We start from the raw sequence: 21991 nt of genomic DNA on the forward strand, positions 1-21991 counted from the left end.
CCAGGTGGTGAAGGTAGGCAACAATTCCTCCTCAACACTGATTCTCAACACGGGTGCGTCCACAAGGGTGCGTCCTCAGTCCCCTCCTGTAGTTCGCTGACGACACAACAATAGCAGGCCTGATCAACAATCAGGCAGTACAGGAGCATCATGGCAAAAACTGTAAGACAGGCCAATCATTTCTACCCTCAAACCATCAGGCTGCTGAACGGCCACAACTAGTCAGTTACCTGCTCCTACCTGCTACTCCCCCTATGGACATTTTTCCCCCACACCCCCTCAACGGTCACTTACCGTCCCCCCCAACTTACTTTTACTCTGCCCTCATCCCAACAACATTCATAACTTGCAGTTGTTAATATGTATATACGTATATATAAACTCAGCAAAAAAATAAGCGTCCCTTTTTCAGGACCCTGTCTTTCAAAGATAATTCGTAAAAATCCAAATAACTTCACAGATCTTCATTGTAAAAGGTTTAAACACTGTTTCCCATGCTTGTTCAATGAACCATAAACAATTAATGAACATGCACCTGTGGAACAGTCATTAAGACACTAACAACTTACAGACAGTAGGCAATTAAGGTCACAGTTATGAAAACTTAGAACACTAAAGAGGCCTTTCTACTGACTCTGAAAAACACCAGAAGAAAGATGCCAAGGGTCCCTGCTCATCTGCGTGAATGTGCCTTAGGCATGCTGCAAGGAGGCATGAGGACTTCAGATGTGGCCAGGACAATAAATTACAATGTCCGTACTGTGAGACTAAGACAGCGCTACAGGGAGACAGGACAGACAGCTGATTGTCCTAGCAGTGGCAGACCACGTGTAACAACCCCTGCACAGATATGGTACATCCGAACATCACACCTGCGGAACAGGTACAGAATGTCAACAACAACTGTCCGAGTTACACCAGGAACGCACAATCCTTCCATCAGTGCTCAGACTGTCTGCAATAGGCTGAGAGAGGCTGGACTGAGGGCTTGAAGGCCTGTTGTAAGGCAGGTCCTCACCAGACGTCACCGGCAACAACGTCGCCTATGGGCCAATCCCACCGTCGCTGGACCAGACAGGACTGGGAAAAAGTGCTCTTCACTGACGAGTCGCAGTTTTGTCTCACCAGGAGTGATGGTCAGATTCACCTTTATCGTTGAAGGAATGAGCATTACACCGAGGCCTGTACTCTGGAGCAGGATCGATTTGGAGGTGGAGGGTCCGTCATGGTCTGGGGCGGTGTGTCACAGCATCATCGGACTGAGCTTGTTGTCATTGCAGGTAATCTCAACGGTGTGCGTTACAGGGAAGACATCCTCCTCCCTCATGTGGTACCCTTCCTGCAGGCTCATCCTGACATGACCCTCCAGCATGATAATGCCACCAGCCATACTGCTGATTCTGTGCGTGATTTCCTGCAAGACAGGAATGTCATTGTTCTGCCATGGCCAGCGGAGAGCCCGGATCTCAGTCTCATTGAGCACGTCTGGGACCTGTTGGATCGGAAGGTGAGGGCTAGGGCCATCCCCCCCAGAAAAGTCCGGGAACTTGCAGGTGCCTTGGTGGAAGAGTGGGGTAACATCTCACAGCATGAACTGGCAAATCTGGTGCAGTCCATGAGGAGGAGATGCACTGCAGTACTTAATGCAGCTGGTGGCCACATCAGATACAGACTGTTACTTTTGATTTTGACCCCCCCTTTGTTCAGGGACACATTATTCTATTTCTGTTAGTCACATGTCTGTGGAACTTGTTCAGTTTATGTCTCAGTTGTTGAATCTTGTTATGTTCATACAATATTTACACATGTTAAGTTTGCTGAAAATAAACGCAGTTGACAGTGAGAGGACGTTTCTTTTTGTCCTGAGTTTATATATATAATTTTTATGGTTTTTATTTCACTTGGTCCCCACACCACCTCAATGGTCATGCTGCTCCCCCTATGGTCATTCCCCCTCACCACTTCAACAGTCTTTACTCAGCCGCCACCCCAATGGAAATGTAATTATTCATCACTGCTACAGTTGTTATGATGTATATAGTGCTATTTCTATTTTTATTGTTTAATTACCATTTTCATTATTTTATTTCACTTTGTCCTGCATGTAAGATTTCAACTGTACCATGCAATCACACCTGCAACCCTGTTCATGTGACTGTTAAACACTCTGAATCTGACTTTGCTGATAGGTGGTTGTCCCACCTAGTTATCTTATGATGAATGCACTTACTGTAAGTCGCTCTGCTAAATGACAAAAATGAAAATCAGGTCACAGTTTGCCGCAGTGTTATTTATTGGTGTGGAGTTATGTAGTGCCTTTCAGAGGTTAGCCTATATACTCTAGGTCAATGGAGGTTGCTGTGCATGTTTCATCATGGGGGTCAAAGGTGAGGGATCAGGCAGCACTCACAACAACACTGTGTTCGTGTCAGACCTAGGTTAATATACTATTTGAAATATTTAAAATGTACTTTAGCCTGCCTGGAGTGCCAGATGGATGGGGTTCGCACTCCTTGTAATTCTTCTATTCCATGGTGTCAGGCAAGCTCAATCAAGTCCAGATAAAGTATTTGAAATGATCTCAAACAGCATTTGAACCTAGGTCTGGTTGGTGTTGTTGTGGGGTCAAAGGTGAAGGGTCAGATAACAGTAACTCACTGGGCACTCCTGAGACCAGGCGTAGGGGTCGCAGCACACGGAAGGCCCGGAGGGCTTTGACGTCGAAGCCGCCCGACTTTCCCCCGTGGCCGTGGGCGGAGGGGTGGAGCGCTGCCGCCGCCGCGGCCGCCGCCGCGCCCGCCTCCGCTTCCTCCTTCGTCTCAACAGAGTCTTTGGTCAAAAGCTCCAGGACAACACTGAACAGCCTGTGGAGAAAAACCAGGGAAAACATGTTACAGGAAACACATCAGAAAGAGAATGTTACAGATCAAACATTCCAGGACAGCACTGAATTACGACATAAAGAGAGAGAACATGTTAAAAGGACTGGAGCATTGGATTCAGGGCCCATATTCCTCTCTCAGAGTAGGAGTAGGAGTGCAGATCTAGGATCAGGTTCCCCATGTTCATGCAATCTTATTCATTGTGATATAAAAGGCAAAACACAGTAGATCAGCAGTCCCACTCCGAAACTTTATAAATACGGGCCCAGACCAATACAATAGACTCTAAAGAAACGTACAGTTGGGCTGGTTAAAAAGTTTCCCTGCACTAATTCTAATTTTTTGCCCGTGCTACAGATGGCAATATCGATCCGCTAATAATTTGTTTGCAAATGATTTTTCAGGGGGTGCTGAAAAACCCTCAGCACCCCTTCTTCCCGCGGGCTGTGGAGCTGAGAGAACATTTCGCAGTTTTAAAGCAAATTTCCTGCAATTCTATACATTTTGCCATGGCTAATGAAATGTTCTTTTGCTCAAACATAATAACAAAATCAATATTGCTAAATTCATTGTTTTGGAATGTTCAATTCTCCCTGACTGTCTAGCTTTTGTTTCGGTGATTGTTAGTTCTCAAAGATTATATAAATATATATTTAGGTCCATTATCTTTTCTTTTCACCCACACACACACACACACACACACACACACACACACACACACACACACACACACACACACACACACACACACACACACACACACACACACACACACACACACACACACACACACACACACACATACAGCAGGTAAAAACACAGTAGTGTTTATGGATGGAGTGAACAATGAACATCCTATTGTAAAAAAAAAAAAAAAAGCAGACGTTTAGTTCCAGTCAGTTAGCCAGTCCTCACCTACTGGGCAGCAGTAGGCACTAAATGGGCTGAATGGAGTTACCGGTAGAGGCCTGGAGGGCCGTAGAGTGCTTTACTTTAGGGCTACAAACACAGGCTGCTGCAGCAGCTGTAGCAAACTGACGTTGGACTGAATCAGAGTAGAAAAACCGACAGCCTCTCACTGAGGTGGTTGATGGCTCACTCATCAGTTCATATGAAAATAATACCATCAGAATAGAATACCATCAGAATAGAATACCAAATGTATATGCTGAGCCCCTTTTATTATACTGTAACTGTACTTTCTTGTAGAGTACTTTTAAAAAAGTCTGATAATGATGATAATGATGACAGATCCCAATGAAGCCATCATTTAATCTGACATCACATACACTATATATACAAAGGTATGTGTACTCCCCTTCAAAAATTTGTGGCTATTTCAGCCACACCTGTTGCTGACGGGTGTATGAAATCGAGTACACTGCCAGGCAATCTCCATAGACAAACATTGGCAGTAGAATGGCCTTACTGAAGAGCTCAGCGACTTTCAACGTGGCACCGTCATAGGATGCCACCTCTCCAATAAATCTCCAACAAATTTCTGCCCTGCTAGAGCTGCCCCTCGTTCAACTGTAAGTGCTGTCTAGGAGCAACAACGGCTTAGCCGCGAAGTAGTAGGCCACACAAGCTCACAGAACAGGACAGCCGAGTACTGAAGCGTGTCTGTCCTCGGTTGCAACACTCACTACCGAGTTCCAAACTGCCTCTGGAAGCAACGTCAGCACAAGATCTGTTTGTCGGGAGCTTCATGAAATGAGTTTCCATGGCCGAGTAGCCGCACACAAGCCTAAGATGACGTTGGCTGGAGTGGTGTAAAGCTCGCCGCCATTGGACTCTGGAGCAGTGGAAACGCGTTCTCTGGAGTGATGAATCACGCTTCCCCATCTGGCATTCTGACGGACAAATCTGGGTTTGGCAGTTGCCAGGTGAATGCTACCTGCCCAAAAGCATAGCGCAAACTGTAAAGTTTGGTGGAGGAGGAATAATGGCCTGGGGCTGTTTTTCATGGTTCGGGCTAGGACCCTTACTTCCAGTGAAGGGAAATCTTAACGCTACAGCATACAATGACATTCTAGACAATTCTGCGCTTCCAACTTTGTGGCAACAGTTTCAGGAAGGCCATTTCCTGTTTCATCATGACACTTCCCCCATGCACAAAGCGAGGTCCATACAGAAATGGTTTGTCGAGACCGGTGTGGAAGAACTAGACTGGGCTGCACAGAACCCTGACCTCAACCCCATCGAACACCTTCGGGATGAATTCAAATGCCGACTGCGAGCCAGGCCCAATCGCCCAACATCAGTGCCCGATGCTCTTGTAGCTAACTGGATGCAAGTCCCGGCAGCAATGTTCCAACAACTAGTGGAAAGCCTTCCCAGAAGAGTGGAGGCTGCTATAGCAGCAAAGAGGAGGACCAACTCCATATTAATGCCCATGATTTTGGAAAGAGATGTTCGTCGAGCAGATGTCCACATACTTTTGGTCATGTAGTGTAGTATGTGCAGTCATTTGGCCTGCGTGCAGTACTTTAGTGTGTCCAGTTCAGTTGTGAGGATATTGACACGTCTATATTTGGATATCGACAGGGGTTATCTTAGTGTGCCGTTTCTATGATGATTTCGATGCGTGTCCTGTAGTCAGTCAGTCAGTCAGTCATCCTAGCAGGATGCATCTCTCTGCATCTGACTGCATGACAGATCAACCCACATGCCGCATACAGACACAGATCTGACCTAGCTACCCACTGGACTGTGTGTGTATTAGAGGAGAGAGGGAGGGAGGGAGGGAGAGAGTGGGAGGCAGGGAGGGAGGGAGAGAGATAGGGAAATAGGGAGGGATAGAGGGAGAGAGATAGGGAGATAGGGAGGGATAGAGGGAGAGAGATAGGGATAGAGGGAGAGAGATAGGGAGATAGGAAGGGGGGGAGAGAGATAGGGAGATAGGGAGTGAGATAGAGGAGAGGGAGAGAGATAGAGGAGAGGAAGAGAGGAGGGTGGGAGAGGAAGAGAGAGCTAAAGAGGAGGAAAGGAGAAAGAGAGAGAGAGAGAGAGGAAAGGAAGAGAAAGATAGAGAGAGAAAGAGGAGAAGGAGAGGGAGAATATGGAATGAGAGAGAAAGGGAAGTGAGGGTGGGAGAGAAGCGATGGAACATGGCGAGATGGTGAGTCACTCCAGCGGTGGTAAAGTTGTGATTTATCCTCCATGTCTTTTCTGGGTCATATACTGTAAGTGGATGAGGGTCCGTCCATATTAGTACTGGGCCACCGACAGTGGACACGTCCGGAATGGCACCCTTTTCCCTATATAAGAGTGTACTACTTTTAACCAGGGCCCGGGTCAAAGGTAGTGCACAATATAGGGAATAGGGTGCTATTTGGGAATGAACCAACTCAGTCCAACTCAACCACTGTCACAAACAAGTACACAGTCAGGCTCAAATGAGGAGCTGCAGTTCAAATTCAAAACCTAAACTGAAACACAAGAAAAGCCCTGGGCCTGTATTCATAAAGCTTCTCAGTGTCTGAGCATAAGTACTGTTCTCGGGTCAGATTTGACTTGTAAATTATAATGAATGGACAGGCGGGACCTGATCCTAGATCAGCACTCCTACTCCGATATTATTTAATGAAGTACTTCACCACACAATCAGAACTGAGGAAGTCCATACTATCGAAAATGGCTTCAGCCCTTCAGATGAATTCCAGTTGAACGAGCGGCTGGAGAGTAAGGAAGACTGGAGATACCTACCCGACAACGACGATGACAAAATCCAGCATGTTCCATCCGTTTCTCACATACGCGTTCTGGTGTGCCACTAAACCGTAGGCGATAATCTTCAGAAAGGTTTCGATAGTGAAAATGACGAGGAAGACATGTTCTACCGTTTCCTGCAGAGAGAGAGAGAGAGAGAGGAAAATAAAACAATAGATCATTATGGGCGTTGGGCCGTACTAATGATTTATTATACAGTAGTGACCATTCATATTATTCATATTAGAATATTTACACACACACACACACACACACACACACACACACACACACACACACACACACACACACACACACACACACACACACACACACACACACACACACACACACACACACACACACACACACACACAGAGGGATACAGGATGTTTTTGGATTAGCCAGACAAGGGTCGCTAGCCTCCTGTAAAGCAGGATGAGTCTAGTTCATCCAGTTGGTCAACGTCGTACAAAGTGTTTCCCTCGGCCCGCTGCAGCGCTGTCCAGACAGCCGACCACCACAACCCCACCATCAGGCCTGGCTGCTACCTGGCGTAATGAAGCAACTCAAATGTTCCAAGCGGAGCATCCCCCTGGGTCTGCGTCCCATATGGCATTCTGTTCCCTAACCTTTGACCCGGGGCCCACAGGGGCACGTTTGAGGTACGGTATGGGACAAAGCCCTGGCCACCACCTCACAGCGGCTGCATTCAGTCGGGAACAACAGGCAGAGCTCTGACTTCATCCGATTCGAACCAATCAACTCATCCCATCTCAACGCTGACCCGACATGACACAGGTCGAAAACAGACAGACATAGAAAGCAGACACTCGGGCGCGGGCCCATCCAACGTGACCCAGGAAGTGCACAACACCGTTTCCGAGGTCCGCATAGACGGGATAACTTGGAGGCTCCACGGTGAGTGTCTTGCTGTGGTAGGTACTGTAGACAGGGAGGACAGGTGCTGGCTGAGACAGGTGTGTCAGCATCAGAGTAGTGACTGAGTGAGTGTGTGTGTACACAGCCCAGGAGGTTGGTGGCACCTTAATTGGGGAGGACAGGCTGGTTGTAATGGCTGGAGAGGAATCAGCGGAATGGTATCAAATACATCAAACACATGGTTTCCAGGTGTTTGACGCCACTCCACACACACACACACACACGCGCACGCACGTTCCTCACGCAACCGGTGTTGCCCTGTCTCTAGCCTGCCACAGGGGGAATGCTCAGAGGGGTTGGGTTAAATGCGGAAGACACATTTCAGTTGAATGCATCCAGTTTCTCCACTCAGCAGCCTCCTGTTGTATACAGTAAGCATGAGTGGGGTCAAAGTGTGACTCAGCTGTTCAGGACACTCCCAGGACGTCCCCAGAGACATGTGACAGGTGAGAGGGCTGGGACCCCTTTCACCCCCCCCCCCCCCCTCCCTGCCTCCCTCCCTCCCGGCATCTATTCATTATAGACGAGGCACAGCAGCCACCTTAACACCCAGCATGCAGTGTATACAGTATGGACACAGCATAGAGTCTGCCTGCCTGTCTGTCTGTCTTTCGCTGTTTTCAAAGCCATAACCAAATTGTGTGCTAGCTAGCTTGGTTTCATCCGCTGCTTTCTACCGACCCATATCATATCTATTGTTACCTATTCTAAAGTCAGGGGTCCTGCTAGGTTCTGCTGACCAGAGGCAGTGTTCAGAGAGTGAACGTTAAACACAGCCATTTAACTCTTCACATGCTGGACCCCTGACTCCATTCACACACACACATTCTCTCTCTCTCTCTCTCTCTCTCACTCCTCCCGACTCCTGAGGGAGTCCTTAATCCCAGTGCTTTGTAGACACCATACAGAGTATTCTGGGCTGCAGGGCTCGTTTTGCCAACAGTTTATTGCCAATTGAGTGAAGCACTTAGCCCAGTGAAAGAGACACGGGCCCCTTTGTTACCACTGTAAAAGGTTGAGCGAGGCTTTCGGCCTACCACTGCCATTCTATTGAGAGACAGAGAGAGCTAGGCAGAGATAGAGAGATAGTGGCAGAGCGGGACAGAGAGAGAGAGGCAGAGATAGAGAGATAGGGGCAGAGCGGGATAGAGAGAGAGGCAGAGATAGAGAGATAGGGGCAGAGTGGGACAGAGAGAGCGAGGCAGAGATAAAGAGATAGGGGCAGAGCGGGACAGAGATAGAGAGAGGCAGAGGTAGAGAGATAGGGGCAGAGCGGGATAGAGAGAGAGGCAGAGATAGAGAGATAGGGGCAGAGTGGGACAGAGAGAGCGAGGCAGAGATAAAGAGATAGGGGCAGAGCGGGACAGAGAGAGAGAGGCAGAGATAGAGAGATAGGGGCAGAGCGGGATAGAGAGAGAGGCAGAGATAGAGAGATAGGGGCAGAGTGGGACAGAGAGAGCGAGGCAGAGATAAAGAGATAGGGGCAGAGCGGGACAGAAAGAGAGTGTGGTTCAGAGGGAGACAGAGAGACAGAGAGAGAAAGAGAGAGTGGGATAGAGAGAGTGGTATGGAGAGAGAGAGCGAGAGAGAGAGAGAGAGAGAGAGAGCGAGAGAGAGGGGCTTCTCAGTCATGTTGAGACTGGTCTACCACTATTTCTTTAATGTATTGTTATAAATATTGTTGTTGTAGTTACTGTTAATGGTAATCCCATTTCCACTACTACTATTAGTATTGATTCCTTATTGCTGTTGGTCCCACCATTTTGTGTTATGTGTATACTTTGACAATGTAAGTAATTTAACTTGCCATGTCAATAAAGTGTACTGAATTTCACTGAGAGAGAGAGAGGTGGGGGCGAGATAGTGAGAGAACTAGAGAGAGAGAGAGGTGGGGGGCGAGATAGTGAGAGAACTAGAGAGAGAGAGAGAGGTGGGGGGCGAGATAGTGAGAGAACTAGAGAGAGAGAGGTGGGGGGAGAGATAGTGAGAGAACTAGAGAGAGAGATAGACAAAGATAGAGCGAGAGAGAGAGAGAGGTGGGGGGGGGGGCAGTCAGGGACTGAGGTAGAGACAAAGAAAATAAAAGTTTAGAAACAAAGATAGAGATGACGCAGAGTACCTGAGAAAACAGTACAAGAAATGAATGAATCAGGCTAGAACAATCAAATGAATTGCCATATGCCACATATCTGCCCGTCACAGAATTCAAGGAAACGATATATCCTGTTGATGAGATTCTTTTAACAGGACTTTTTCAAACTCTCCCTAAATATGTGTAAAACATTTTTCTTCGATTAAAGGTCTAATCTGGAATTGCTACAGTACACCAATTTTAGGAAGACTTTGCTGTTTTTTGAATCACAGATTGTTCCCTTTAAATATATTGGTTGAAGGCTGGCCTGCCATTAAAAATATGCCATTCCAGCCTGAGAGAGAGGATGGAGAGAGAGAGAGGGGGAGAGAGAGAGAGGGAGAGAGAGAGAGGGCGAGAGGGGGAGAGAGAGAGAGGGAGAGAGAGAGAGTGTAAGGGAGAGAATGTAAGGGAGAGAAAGAGATGGATAAAAAGAGAGAGTGAGTGTATGGATGAAAGAGGGACAGAGAGGAAGTGAGAGAGAGAGAGAGAGAGAGAAAGACAGAGAGACAGACAAAGAGAGAGGGGATAGCGAGGCCTGTGGGGCAGGCCATAAATATCTCTGACTAATGGCAGAGCTTATTTGTGCTGTAAAGAGCCGTACAGTATGCACTCCCCTCATACATACAAAACCCAGATACTAACAGAACATTCTTATCACCACTAAGAACCCCCCCCCCACCCCCCACCCCACACATGCACACACGCACAGCAAGCATGCACGCACACACACACATACACACACACAGATGGACACACGGTCCTGTCAATACAGTTAAACACTTCCGCACACGTGCACACCGGCAACACGCAGGCACACACACATTCCTCATGCAACCTGTGTTGCCCTGTCTCAAGCCTGCCACAAGGGGGAATAGAGGGGTTGGGTTAAATGCAGAAGACACATTTCAGTTGAACACATCCAGTTGTGCAGCTGACTAGGTATCCCCCTTTCCTCTCTCTCTCGTGTCTGAAGGCAATAACACAGTCCATGCGACTCAGAGAGAAAGAGCTGTCCTCATATAATCAAGGGGGACGCTAACCCAACCCACTGAACCATGTACAGACAGTTTTACATAACATCACTGGCCATGTCAAATCAAATCAAATTGTATTTGTCACATGCGCCGAATACAACAGGTGTAGACCTCACAGTGAAGTGCTTACTTACAAACCCTTGACCAATAATGCAGTTTTAAGGGAAAAAAAGAAAGAAAAAAAGACACAAATAATTAAAGAGCAGCGGTAAAATAACAATAGCGAGGCCTTATACAGGGGGTACCGGTACAGAGTCAATGTGCGGGGGCACCGGTTAGTCGAGGTAATTGAGGTAACTATGAACTATAGAGAAGATACAAAATGGTTGAAGTAACCAGTCTATGAACACTGCAGACAGCTAGTAGAACGACACACTAGGCGGCTAAAATGACTCATCTCATCGTGCAGAAGTCATGGGTCCTATTCATTAGGGCAAATCGTAGCGAAGCGTTTGGCAACGGAAAATGAAAATGAGCATTTCTTATTGGACAAGTTCAGATAGGTCCCTCCCCGGTTATGGCCCGTTTGCTTAGGTTTGGTTCTTAGTGAAAATGTCCATTACCTAAATGAAGCAGTGTTTTTTTTTTATTGGAGCGCGCTGATAGGGGATTGACAGATGGATGTAGCCAATACAGTGTGACATTGCAATGTTGAGAAAGCATTAGGTCCCAGTCGATCGACTAGCATGTTAAGCCTTTACTACATTGTGTACTTATTGTCTTTATCCTTTCTTTAATATAGGTGGTTTCATGGCGAGTGTAGAGAGTATAGGGATATTGTTATCCACGTCGGCACCAATGATGTTAGGATGAAACAGTCAGAGATCACCAAGCGCAACATAGCCTCAGCCTGTAAATCAGCTAGAAAGATGTGTCGGCATCGAGTAATTGTCTCTGGCCCCCTCCCAGTTAGGGGGAGTGATGAGCTCTACAGCAGAGTCTCACAACTCAATCGCTGGTTGAAAACTGTTTTCTGCACCTCCCAAAAGATAGAATTTGTAGATAATTGGCCCTCTTTCAGGACCAAGCCTGGCCTGTTGAGGAGTGACGGACTCTATCGTAGCTGGAGGGGTGCTCTCATCTTATCTACCAACATAGACAGGGCTCTAACTCCTCTAGCTCCACAATGAGATAGGGTGCAGGCCAGGCAGCAGGCTGTTAGCCAGCCTGCCAGCTTAGTGGAGTCTGCCACTAGCACAGTCAGTGTAGTCAGCTCAGCAATCCCCATTGAGACCGTGTCTGTGCCTCGACCTAGGTTGGGCAAAACTAAACATGGCGGAGTGTTCGCTTTAGCAATCTCACTGGAATAAAGACCTCCTCCATTCCTGCCATTACTGAAAGAGATTGTGATACCTCACATCTCGAAATAGGGCTCCTTAATGTTAGATCCCTCACTTTCAAGGCAGTTATAGTCAATGAACTAATCACTGATCATAATCTTGATGTGATTGGCCTGACTGAAACACGGCTTCAGCCTGATGAAATTACTGTGTTAAATGAGGTCTCACCTCCTGGTTACACTAGTGACCGTCCCACGTATCCATAAGAAGTTAACCACCTAACTGAGGAACTCAATTTAACCTTGCGTAATACCCTAGATGCAGTCGCACCCCAAAAAACAAAAAACATTTGTCATAAGAAACTAGCCCCCTGGTATACAGAAAATACCCGAGTTCTGAAGAAAACTTCCAGAAAATTGGACCGAAAATGGCGCTACACCAAACTGGAAGTCTTCCGACTAGCTTGGAAAGACAGTACCGTGCGGTATCGAAGAGCCCTCACTGCTGCTCGATCATCAGAAGATCAAACAAAGAGATCTTCTGTTGAATCTGACAATTCATCTTGATGGTTGTACAGCCGTCTCAAATAAAACTGTGAAGGACCTCGGCGTTACTCTGGACCCTGATCTCTCTTTTGACGAACATATCAAGACTGTTTCAAGAAAAGCTTTTTTCCATCTACGTAACATTGCAAAAATCAGAAACTTTCTGTCCAAAAATGATGCAGAAAAACTTATCCATGCTTATGTCACTTCTAGGTTAGACTACTGCAATGCTCTACTTTCCGGCTACCCGGATTAAGCACTAAATAAACTTCAGATAGTGCTAAACACGGCTGCTATAATCTTGACTAAAACCCCAAAATGTGATCATATTACTCCAGTGCTAGCCTCTCTACACTGGCTTCCTGTTAAGGCAAGGTTTACCTGCTAATCTACAAAGCATTACATGGACTTGCTCCTACCTTTCTTTACGATTTGGTCCTGCCGTACATACCTACACGTACGCTACGGTCACAAGATGTAGGCCTCCTTACTGTCCCTAGAATTTCTAAGCAAACAGCAGGAGGCAGGGCTTTCTCCTATAGAGCTCCATTTTTATGTAAAGGTCTGCCAACCCATGTGAGAGATGCAGACTCGGTCTCAACCTTTAAGTCTTTATTGAAGACTCATCTCTTCAGTTGGTCCTATGCTCAAGTGTAGTCTGGCCCAAAAGTATGAAGGTGAACGGAAAGACACTGGAGCAACGACCCACCCTTGCTGTCTCTGCCTGGTCGGTTCCCCTCTCTCCACTTGGATTCTCTGCCTCTAACCCTATTACAGGGGCTGAGTCACTGGCTTACTGGTGCTCTTCCATGCCGTCCCTAGGAGGGGTGTGTCACTTGAGTGGGTTGAGTCACTGACGTGATCTTCCTGTCCGGGTTGGCGCCCCCCCTTGGGTTGTGCCGTGGTGGAGATCTTTGTGGGCTATACTCTGCCTTGTCTCAGGATGGTAAGTTGGTGGTTGAAGATAATTTAGTCAACTGCTCCTTATGGTAAGCACGGGGAACTGGCTCAAGTCTCCCACTTGACCCAGCCACACTCCCCGTGTGCCCCCGCCCAAGACATTTTTGGGGGAGCCTCTCGGGCTTCCAGCCACTCTGCCTTGCTAGCTCCTGCTGCTGCTGCTGCTGCCGCTGCTTCCCGTAGCCACGCTGCTTGGTCCGAGTTTGGTGGGTGGTTCTGTAACGGTTTTCTTCCTGGGATGAAGGAGAGGACCAAAATGCAGCGCGGCTAGTGTTCAACATGTTTAATGAACAAAGAGACGATAACGTGAACACTATACAAAATACAAAAACAACAAACGTGAAAACCGAGACAGTCCTATCTGGTGCAGAACACAAAGACAGAAGCCACCACCCACAAACCAACACAAAACAAGCCACCTAAATATGATTCCCAATCAGAGACAACACAAAACACCTGCCTCTGATTGAGAACCATATTAGGCCAAACATAGAAACAGACAAACTAGACACACAACATAGAATGCCCACCCAGCTCACGTCCTGACCAACACTAAAACAAGTAAAACACACAAGAACTATGGTCAGAACGTGACACATCAGCTGATGTAAGAAGGGCTTTATAAATACATTTGATTGATTGATTGATTTGGATTAAATCGCTAGACTGTAAAACTATTTCACTCGCAATCACATTACATGACTATCATCAATAAGTGCCACTGGCTTCAATATTGTACATTTATATTGTATCACAAAATGATTGCGCAATAATCCATGGCCCCAGTACAGTTGATCACATGACCACCTGAGAGCGGTAAGTAAGTACACCAGAGACGGAAGAGGAAGCGAGACACCCTACTCGCTGTTTTTCTCTGGTTCAAAGAAAGACAATCGAACTAAGGAGACCAGACCCAGCTGCTATTGCATTGGTGTCTATGGCAGAGCCACCTTGTTAAGCAGACCGGAACTGACCATTCTTTCCAATGGCAAACGGCCCGAGTGAACTCTTCATTTATCCACCATCTTCGAGAACAAGAAGAGGATGTATCACACGATCACCTGAGAGTGGTGAGTGGGGGACGCGAGGAGCGTGCGTGGTACAGCACATCTGTGCGTGTGGCGGAGGGCCAGGCTCACACGCAGAGACAACGAAACAACAAACAACCCGGCTCCATACTCTATGCACCGCTACTGCGTTCAACTTTACACACAACCCTTATAGCCGCGAGTCGTGTCATTAGCAGAGGAGGGACAGAACGAGCTGTGGTCCAAGGTGTTACGTTCACCTTGCAGATCTTCAACACTATACCGCAAAGATGTAAAAAATGCTGCATGTGACGCCCTGGACCAGAGCTAGGGTGGAACATAAAACGGAATATTCACCTCCCTTGGTTTAGTGCAGTTGCTGGATGTCAAACGAAATGTTCACCAGCAACAGCAAAAGGAAGCCTCATGCTATATGTTTCAGAGTGGGTTGTATTATGGTAATGTACCTTTTTACCCTTCCCAGACCCTTACAAACGTCTATAGCTGGGCCCAAGGCTTCAAGCCACAATGACTACCGCCCTGTAGCACTCACATCTGTAATCACGAAGTGCTTTGAGAGGCTGGTCATGGCACACATCAACTCCGTCATCCCAGAAACCCTTGACCCACTCCGATTTGCGTACCGCCCCAACAGATCCATAGACGAACGCAATCTCTATTGCACTCCACACTGCCCTCTACCCACCTGGACAAGAGGAACACTTACGTGAGAATGCTGTTCATTGACTACAGCTCAGCGTTCAACACCTTTGTCCCCTCCAAGCTCGTCACCAAGCTCAGGAGCCTGGGACTGAACACCTCCCTCTGCAACCGGATCCGGGACTTCCTGACGGGCCAAGCCCAAGGTGGTGGAGGTCGGCAACAACACAGCCGCCACGCTGACCGGCGTCTGACACCAACAGCTTCCTGGACAGCTTCTATCCCTAAGCCACAAGGCTGCTAAATGGCTAACTAATAGCTAACAAGATGTCTACACAGACTTGTACTTTATTTGTCTCGACGCACACTCACAGGGCCCTACACACTCACGCACACTGACACTCCAACACACGCACAGAAACACTCACTTCGTCATTTGCTCACACACACATAATATGCACACACATTTGAACTGACTCTACACACACGCACACCCACTCACATACAAACGTCCTATACGCCGCTGCTACTCCCGTTTGTCATATATCCTGATGCCTAGACACCTTACCCCTATACATTTTTACCTCTATCGCTCCAGTATCCCTGCACATTGTACATGTGGTATTGGAACTGACCCTGTATGTACAAGTGCATTCGGGAAAGTATTCAGACCCCTTTTGACTTTTTCCACATTTTGTTACGTTACAGCCTAATTCTAAAATGATTAATTAAAAAAAAAGAATCCTCATCAATCTACACACAATACCCCATAATGACAAATCGAAAACAGGACTACAGACACTTTTGCAAATGTATTACAAATAAAAAACAGAAATACCTTATTTACATAAGTATTCAGACCCTTTGCTATGAGACTCAAAATTGAGCTCAGGTGCATCCTATCCCCATTGATCATCCTTGAGATGTTTCTACAACTTGATTGGAGTCCACCTGTGGAAAATTCAATTGATTGGATATGATTTGGAAAGGCACACACCTGTCTCAATAAGGTCTCACAGTTGACCGTGCATGTCAGAGCAAATAACCATGCCATGAGGTTGAAGGAAGTGTCCGTAGAGCTCCAAGACAGGATTGTGTCGAGGCACAGATCTGGGGAAGGGTACCAAACCATTTCTGCAGCATTGAAGGTGCCCAAGAACACACTGGCCTTCATCATTCATAATACTCTTCCTAGAGCTGGCCGCCTGGCCAAACTGAGTAATCGGGGGAGAAGGGCCTTGGTCAGGGAGGTGACCAAGAACTCGATGGTCACACTGACAGAGCTCCAGAGTTCCTCTGTGCAGATGGGAGAACCTTCCAGAAGGACAACCATCTCTGCAGCACTCCTCAGTAAAAGGCACATGAAAGCCCGCTTGGAGTTTGCCAAAAAGCACCTAAAGGACTCTCAGACCATGAGAAACAAGATTTTCTGGTCTGATGAAATCAAGATTGAACTCTTTGGCCTGAATGCCAAGCGTCACGTCTGGAGGAAACCTGGCATCATCCCTACGGTGAAGCATGATGGTGGCAGCATCATGCTGTGTGGATGTTTTTCAGTGGAAGGGACTGAGAGGCTAGTCAGGATCGAGGGAAAGATGAACAGAGCAAAGTACAGAGAGATTCTTGATGAAAACCTCAGGACCTCAGACTGGGGGCGAAGTCTCTGAATGTCCTTGAGTGGCCCAGACAGAGCCCGGAAATGAACCCGATGGAACATCTCTGGAGAGACCTGTAAATAACTGTGCAGCGCCACTCCCCATCCAACCTGACAGAGCTTGAGAGGATCTGCAGAGAAGAAAGGTGTGCTAAGCTTGTAGCAACATACCCAAGAGGACTCAAGGCTGTAATCGCTGCCAAAGGTGCTTCAACAAAGTACTGAGTAAAGGGTATTTTTTATAAATTAGCAAACATTTCTAAAAATCTGTTTTTCCTTTGCCATTATGGGGTATTGTGTGCAGATTGATGAGGGAAAAAACGATTTAATCAATTTTAGAATAAGGCTGTAACGTAACAAAATATGGAAAAAGTCAAGGGGTCTGAATACTTTCCGAATACACTGTAGCTTACTTACTTTCTCGTGTTATCTTATTTCTTATTTTTATTTCTCGTATGTTTTTGTTCTACCTTATGTAATTTTTAGTATTACATTGTTATTGGTTACTGCATTGTTGGGTTTAGAGCTTGCAGGAAAGGCTTTTCACTGTACTTGTGCACGTGACATTGAAACTTGAAACATGAGTGCATGATTTGCACAATTAACCAGTCAATATATTTATGGTAAACAAATCCCACAAAATAACAACCCTTTTCTTCATTTACAAATATAATCTGAAGTGTGTCACCATTTTAACCAATGAGTGTGATTTCACAGGTCTACAAGATGTATTGCAGCTCTGGTTTTGTAACAATGATGAAGCAGTCATCATGACTCTCTTTCTCTCTCCCTCCCCCGACTCTTCTTCTCTCACTCCACCGTTCTCTCTCCTCTACCTCCCTCTCTCTCCTGTCTGTCTGTATGTATCAGTCATAGCAGTCTAGGCCAGCCAGGGGGTTAAGGGAAGCCAGCACACAGTGCTTCCTCACAGCATCTTCCTGTGTGTGTGTGTGTGTGTGTGTGTGTGTGTGTGTGTGTGTGTGTGTGTGTGTGTGTGTGTGTGTGTGTGTGTGTGTGTGTGTGTGTGTGTGTGTGTGTGTGTGTGTGTGTGTGTGTGTGTGTGTGTGTGTGTGTGTGTTTCTGTGTGTGTGTGTGTCTGTGTGTGTGTGTTTCTGTGTGTGTGTGTGTGTGTTTCTGTGTGTGTGTGTGTGTGTGTGTGTGTGTGTGTGTGTGTGTGTGTGTGTGTGTGTGTGTGTGTGTGTGTGTGTGTGTGTGTGTGTGTGTGTGTGTGCGTGCGTGCGTGCGTGCGTGCGTGCGTGTGTGTGTGCGTGCGTGCGTGTGTGTGTGCGTGTGTGTGTGCGCACGGGTGCTTGTGTGTGCACGGGTGTGTATGTTGTATAATTGTGCTATTTTGGACACAACACCAACATATTTTACATACTTCTTTGCTAACAAAATAGCTAGGCCAATATATCGAACTAAAGACAAGCTACGGAACTTTGGCGACTACTAAGTATTTTTAACGTCTTAGATGTAAAGTTTTTGCTTCTAAACCGATTTTGAGACTATCTAAAGTAGGATATTATATCTGAAACTACTTGAAGCTGGGATGTCCCTCCTACCCATTGAATTCCCAGCCACTGACAAAGCACAAGCCTGCAATCCTTACATCGTAGCGCAGCAGGAGAGAGTGGCTTCATCACTGTAGCATATTCAGAGATCGATTTATAGCCTTAAATAATTCAGCGATTTTAAAGACGGACGAGATTAATATGAGACGAAGGGCAATTTTGTAACGAGTTCAGGAAGCCACGACAGAGCTCTGTGAGACGTTCACAGCAATGGTGGCAGACGTTTTGATCAAGAGAGACCTTTTCTCCGACACTAAACATACAAATATGTATTTTACAGTTATAAGGAAGTTGAAGTCTCATAGTTAGCTGTTTTATCATTTGATTGTACTATATTTAGAAAGCATATAAATCGTTTCAAGCCTTATTCATACAGTTTTGTTGAATGGGAAATAAATCATATAAAATATTTCCTATTTTCATATTTCTATCATATTTGTACTGTGTACTTGAGCTTGTGTCCTCAAAAGGTGACTACACCTCAGCAATTTATTTTAAAAAAATACCAGAATGGTAAGATATTAACCTTTCTTGGAGTATACAGCTGTTTATGGCCCTCTCCTGATAAATAATTACTTTTGGGGATTACGTAGATTACATTTTCGATTCCATTTAGTTACATTTAACTGTTTTTTTAAACCTCCCGCTTTGGGCTCGATGTGTCAATGTGTAGTTCATACATGCATAATCTGTGAGCAGAGTTACTGGCTTACCTCAATTAGCCACGAAATCCCTCGTTTGAAAGCGACTGTTTCCTGGAAGCTGTGCTATTTTCCCTACACTACATTTTCCCCCACGTGGGACAGCCCCCTAGCAATTCGAGTTCAACCAATGAGCTTCAGCCCCTCGCCATTAGAGTGACCGCTAGCAAGATGCACACACAGTAGAGTGAATGGGACAGCAATGACGGGGTGCACAAATTTGCACATATGTGACGTGGTACTCACTTTTCGGGGCCCTACTGGCGCCGAACTCCTGGCTAAAAGGTATACGAAAGTAGCAGAAAATCTCTTCCTTTGAGGAGTAACATTTTATGCTAAGCTTGAGGGCAACATCCACCGGAGAAGCAGCAACTGCATTTGTACAAGGGTGTACAGTACGTGTAGTGTGCATGCACATGTTTGCGTGAGTGAAAGTGTGTGCGTGCGTGTGTGTGTGTATGTGTGTGCAGATTATTTTGTGTGCATATGACCTTCGATCTCTGATCAAACCGTTATGACTACTGACAACGAGAGAGACACACTGCCTTTGCATCTTCCCCTCCCCCCACTCAGAAAGAGAACTGTTTCTCTGTTTCTCCCTGAATACAATGTTTATTAATGCACTGTAACCCAGCAACAGCGTCATATCATTTTATAGTCTACACACCAGCAGCTATACACACACTGACCACAGAGGGCAGTGTGTGTGTGTGTGTGTGTGTGTGTGTGTGTGTGTGTGTGTGTGTGCGTGCGTGCGTGCGTGCGTGCGTGCGTGCGTGCGTGCGTGCGTGCGTGCGTGCGTGCGTGCGTGCGTGTGTATGTGAGACTGTGTATGCACTGGTTAATGCATGCATTGGGGCGTGTGCGCGGTTGCATACGTGTGTGTGTGCAGCAGTGAGGGGGTAGGTGAAGCTATGAAGTGGCTGTCAGTGTCATTCTCTGAAGGGAAACAACAACAGTATTACAAGCAGAGGTAATCTTTAACATGGACCAACACTGCCATGATGTCTATCTTCAACCAGCAGAAACATTACACTGTGAATGTAGCAACCATTAGTTCTATAATGTATACTGTTAGCCAAATTAGCCACATGTTAGCCACATTTTTTGCTATTAGCCACATTGTTAGCTATTAGCCACATGGTTTTTTATAAGCCACATTAGCCACATGATAGTTATTATCCACATTAACCACATGATAGTTATTATCCACATTAGCCACATGATAGTTATTAGCCACATTAGCCAAATGATAGTTATTAGCCACATGATAGTTATTAGCCACATGATAGTTATTAGCCACATTAGCCACATGATAGTTATTATCCACATTAACCACATGATAGTTATTAGCCACATTAGCCAAATGATAGTTATTAGCCACATGATAGTTATTAGCCACATGATAGTTATTATCCACATTAACCACATGATAGTTATTAGCCACATGATAGTTATTAGCCACATTAGCCACATGATAGTTATTAGCCACATGATAGTTATTAGCCACATTAGCCACATGATAGTTATTAGCCACATGATAGTTATTATCCACATTAACCACATGATAGTTATTAGCCACATTAACCACATGATAGTTATTAGCCACATGATAGTTATTAGCCACATTAGCCAAATGATAGTTATTAACCACATGATAGTTATTAGCCACATGATAGTTATTAGCCACATTAACCACATGATAGTTATTAGCCACATGATAGTTATTAGCCACATTAGCCACATGATAGTTATTAGCCACATGATAGTTATTAGCCACATTAGCCACATGATAGTTATTATCCACATTAACCACATGATAGTTATTAGCCACATTAACCACATGATAGTTATTAGCCACATTAACCACATGATAGTTATTATCCACATGATAGTTATTATCCACATTAACCACATGATAGTTATTAGCCACATTAACCACATGATAGTTATTATCCACATGATAGTTATTATCCACATTAACCACATGATAGTTATTATCCACATTAACCACATGATAGTTATTATCCACATGATAGTTATTATCCACATTAACCACATGATAGTTATTATCCACATGATAGTTATTATCCACATTAACCACATGATAGTTATTATCCACATTAACCACATGATAGTTATTATCCACATGATAGTTATTATCCACATTAACCACATGATAGTTATTAGCCACATGATAGTTATTATCCACATTAACCACATGATAGTTATTAGCCACATGATAGTTATTATCCACATTAACCACATGATAGTTATTATCCACATGATAGTTATTATCCACATTAACCACATGATAGTTATTAGCCACATGATAGTTATTATCCACATTAGCCACATGATAGTTATTATCCACATTAGCCACATGATAGTTATTAGCCACATTAACAACATGATAGTTATTAGCCACATTAACCACATGATAGTTATTATCCACATTAGCCACATGATAGTTATTATCCACATGATAGTTATTAGCCACATGATAGTTATTATCCACATTAACCACATGATAGTTATTAGCCACATTAACCACATGATAGTTATTAGCCACATTAACCACATGATAGTTATTATCCACATTAGCCACATGATAGTTATTAGCCACATTAACCACATGATAGTTATTAGCCACATTAACCACATGATAGTTATTATCCACATTAACCACATGATAGTTATTAGCCACATTAGCAACATGAGTTATTAGCCACATTAGCCAAATGATAGTTATTAGCCACATGATAGTTATTAGCCACATGATAGTTATTAGCCACATTAGCCACATGATAGTTATTAGCCACATTAACCACATGATAGTTATTAGCCACATGATAGTTATTAGCCACATTAGCCACATTATAGTTATTA

At 45.3% G+C, this 21991-nt stretch overlaps 1 protein-coding gene across 1 annotated transcript in view; it reads right to left on the reverse strand.

Moving 5' to 3' along the window:
• The window catches only part of LOC120063162 (voltage-dependent L-type calcium channel subunit alpha-1D-like), a 101353-nt gene that overhangs the window by 62293 nt on the left and 17069 nt on the right, over nucleotides 1-21991 (reverse strand). The window contains exons 3-4 of the mRNA XM_039013365.1: nucleotides 6591-6730; nucleotides 2659-2864 (exon numbers count right to left, since the gene is read on the reverse strand). Of these exons, the coding sequence (XP_038869293.1) occupies nucleotides 2659-2864; nucleotides 6591-6730 (346 nt within the window). The remainder of the gene's footprint in view (nucleotides 1-2658; nucleotides 2865-6590; nucleotides 6731-21991) is intronic.

Source organism: Salvelinus namaycush, chromosome 2 (assembly GCF_016432855.1).
Source record: "Salvelinus namaycush isolate Seneca chromosome 2, SaNama_1.0, whole genome shotgun sequence".
Classification (NCBI taxonomy): Eukaryota; Metazoa; Chordata; class Actinopteri; order Salmoniformes; family Salmonidae; genus Salvelinus; species Salvelinus namaycush.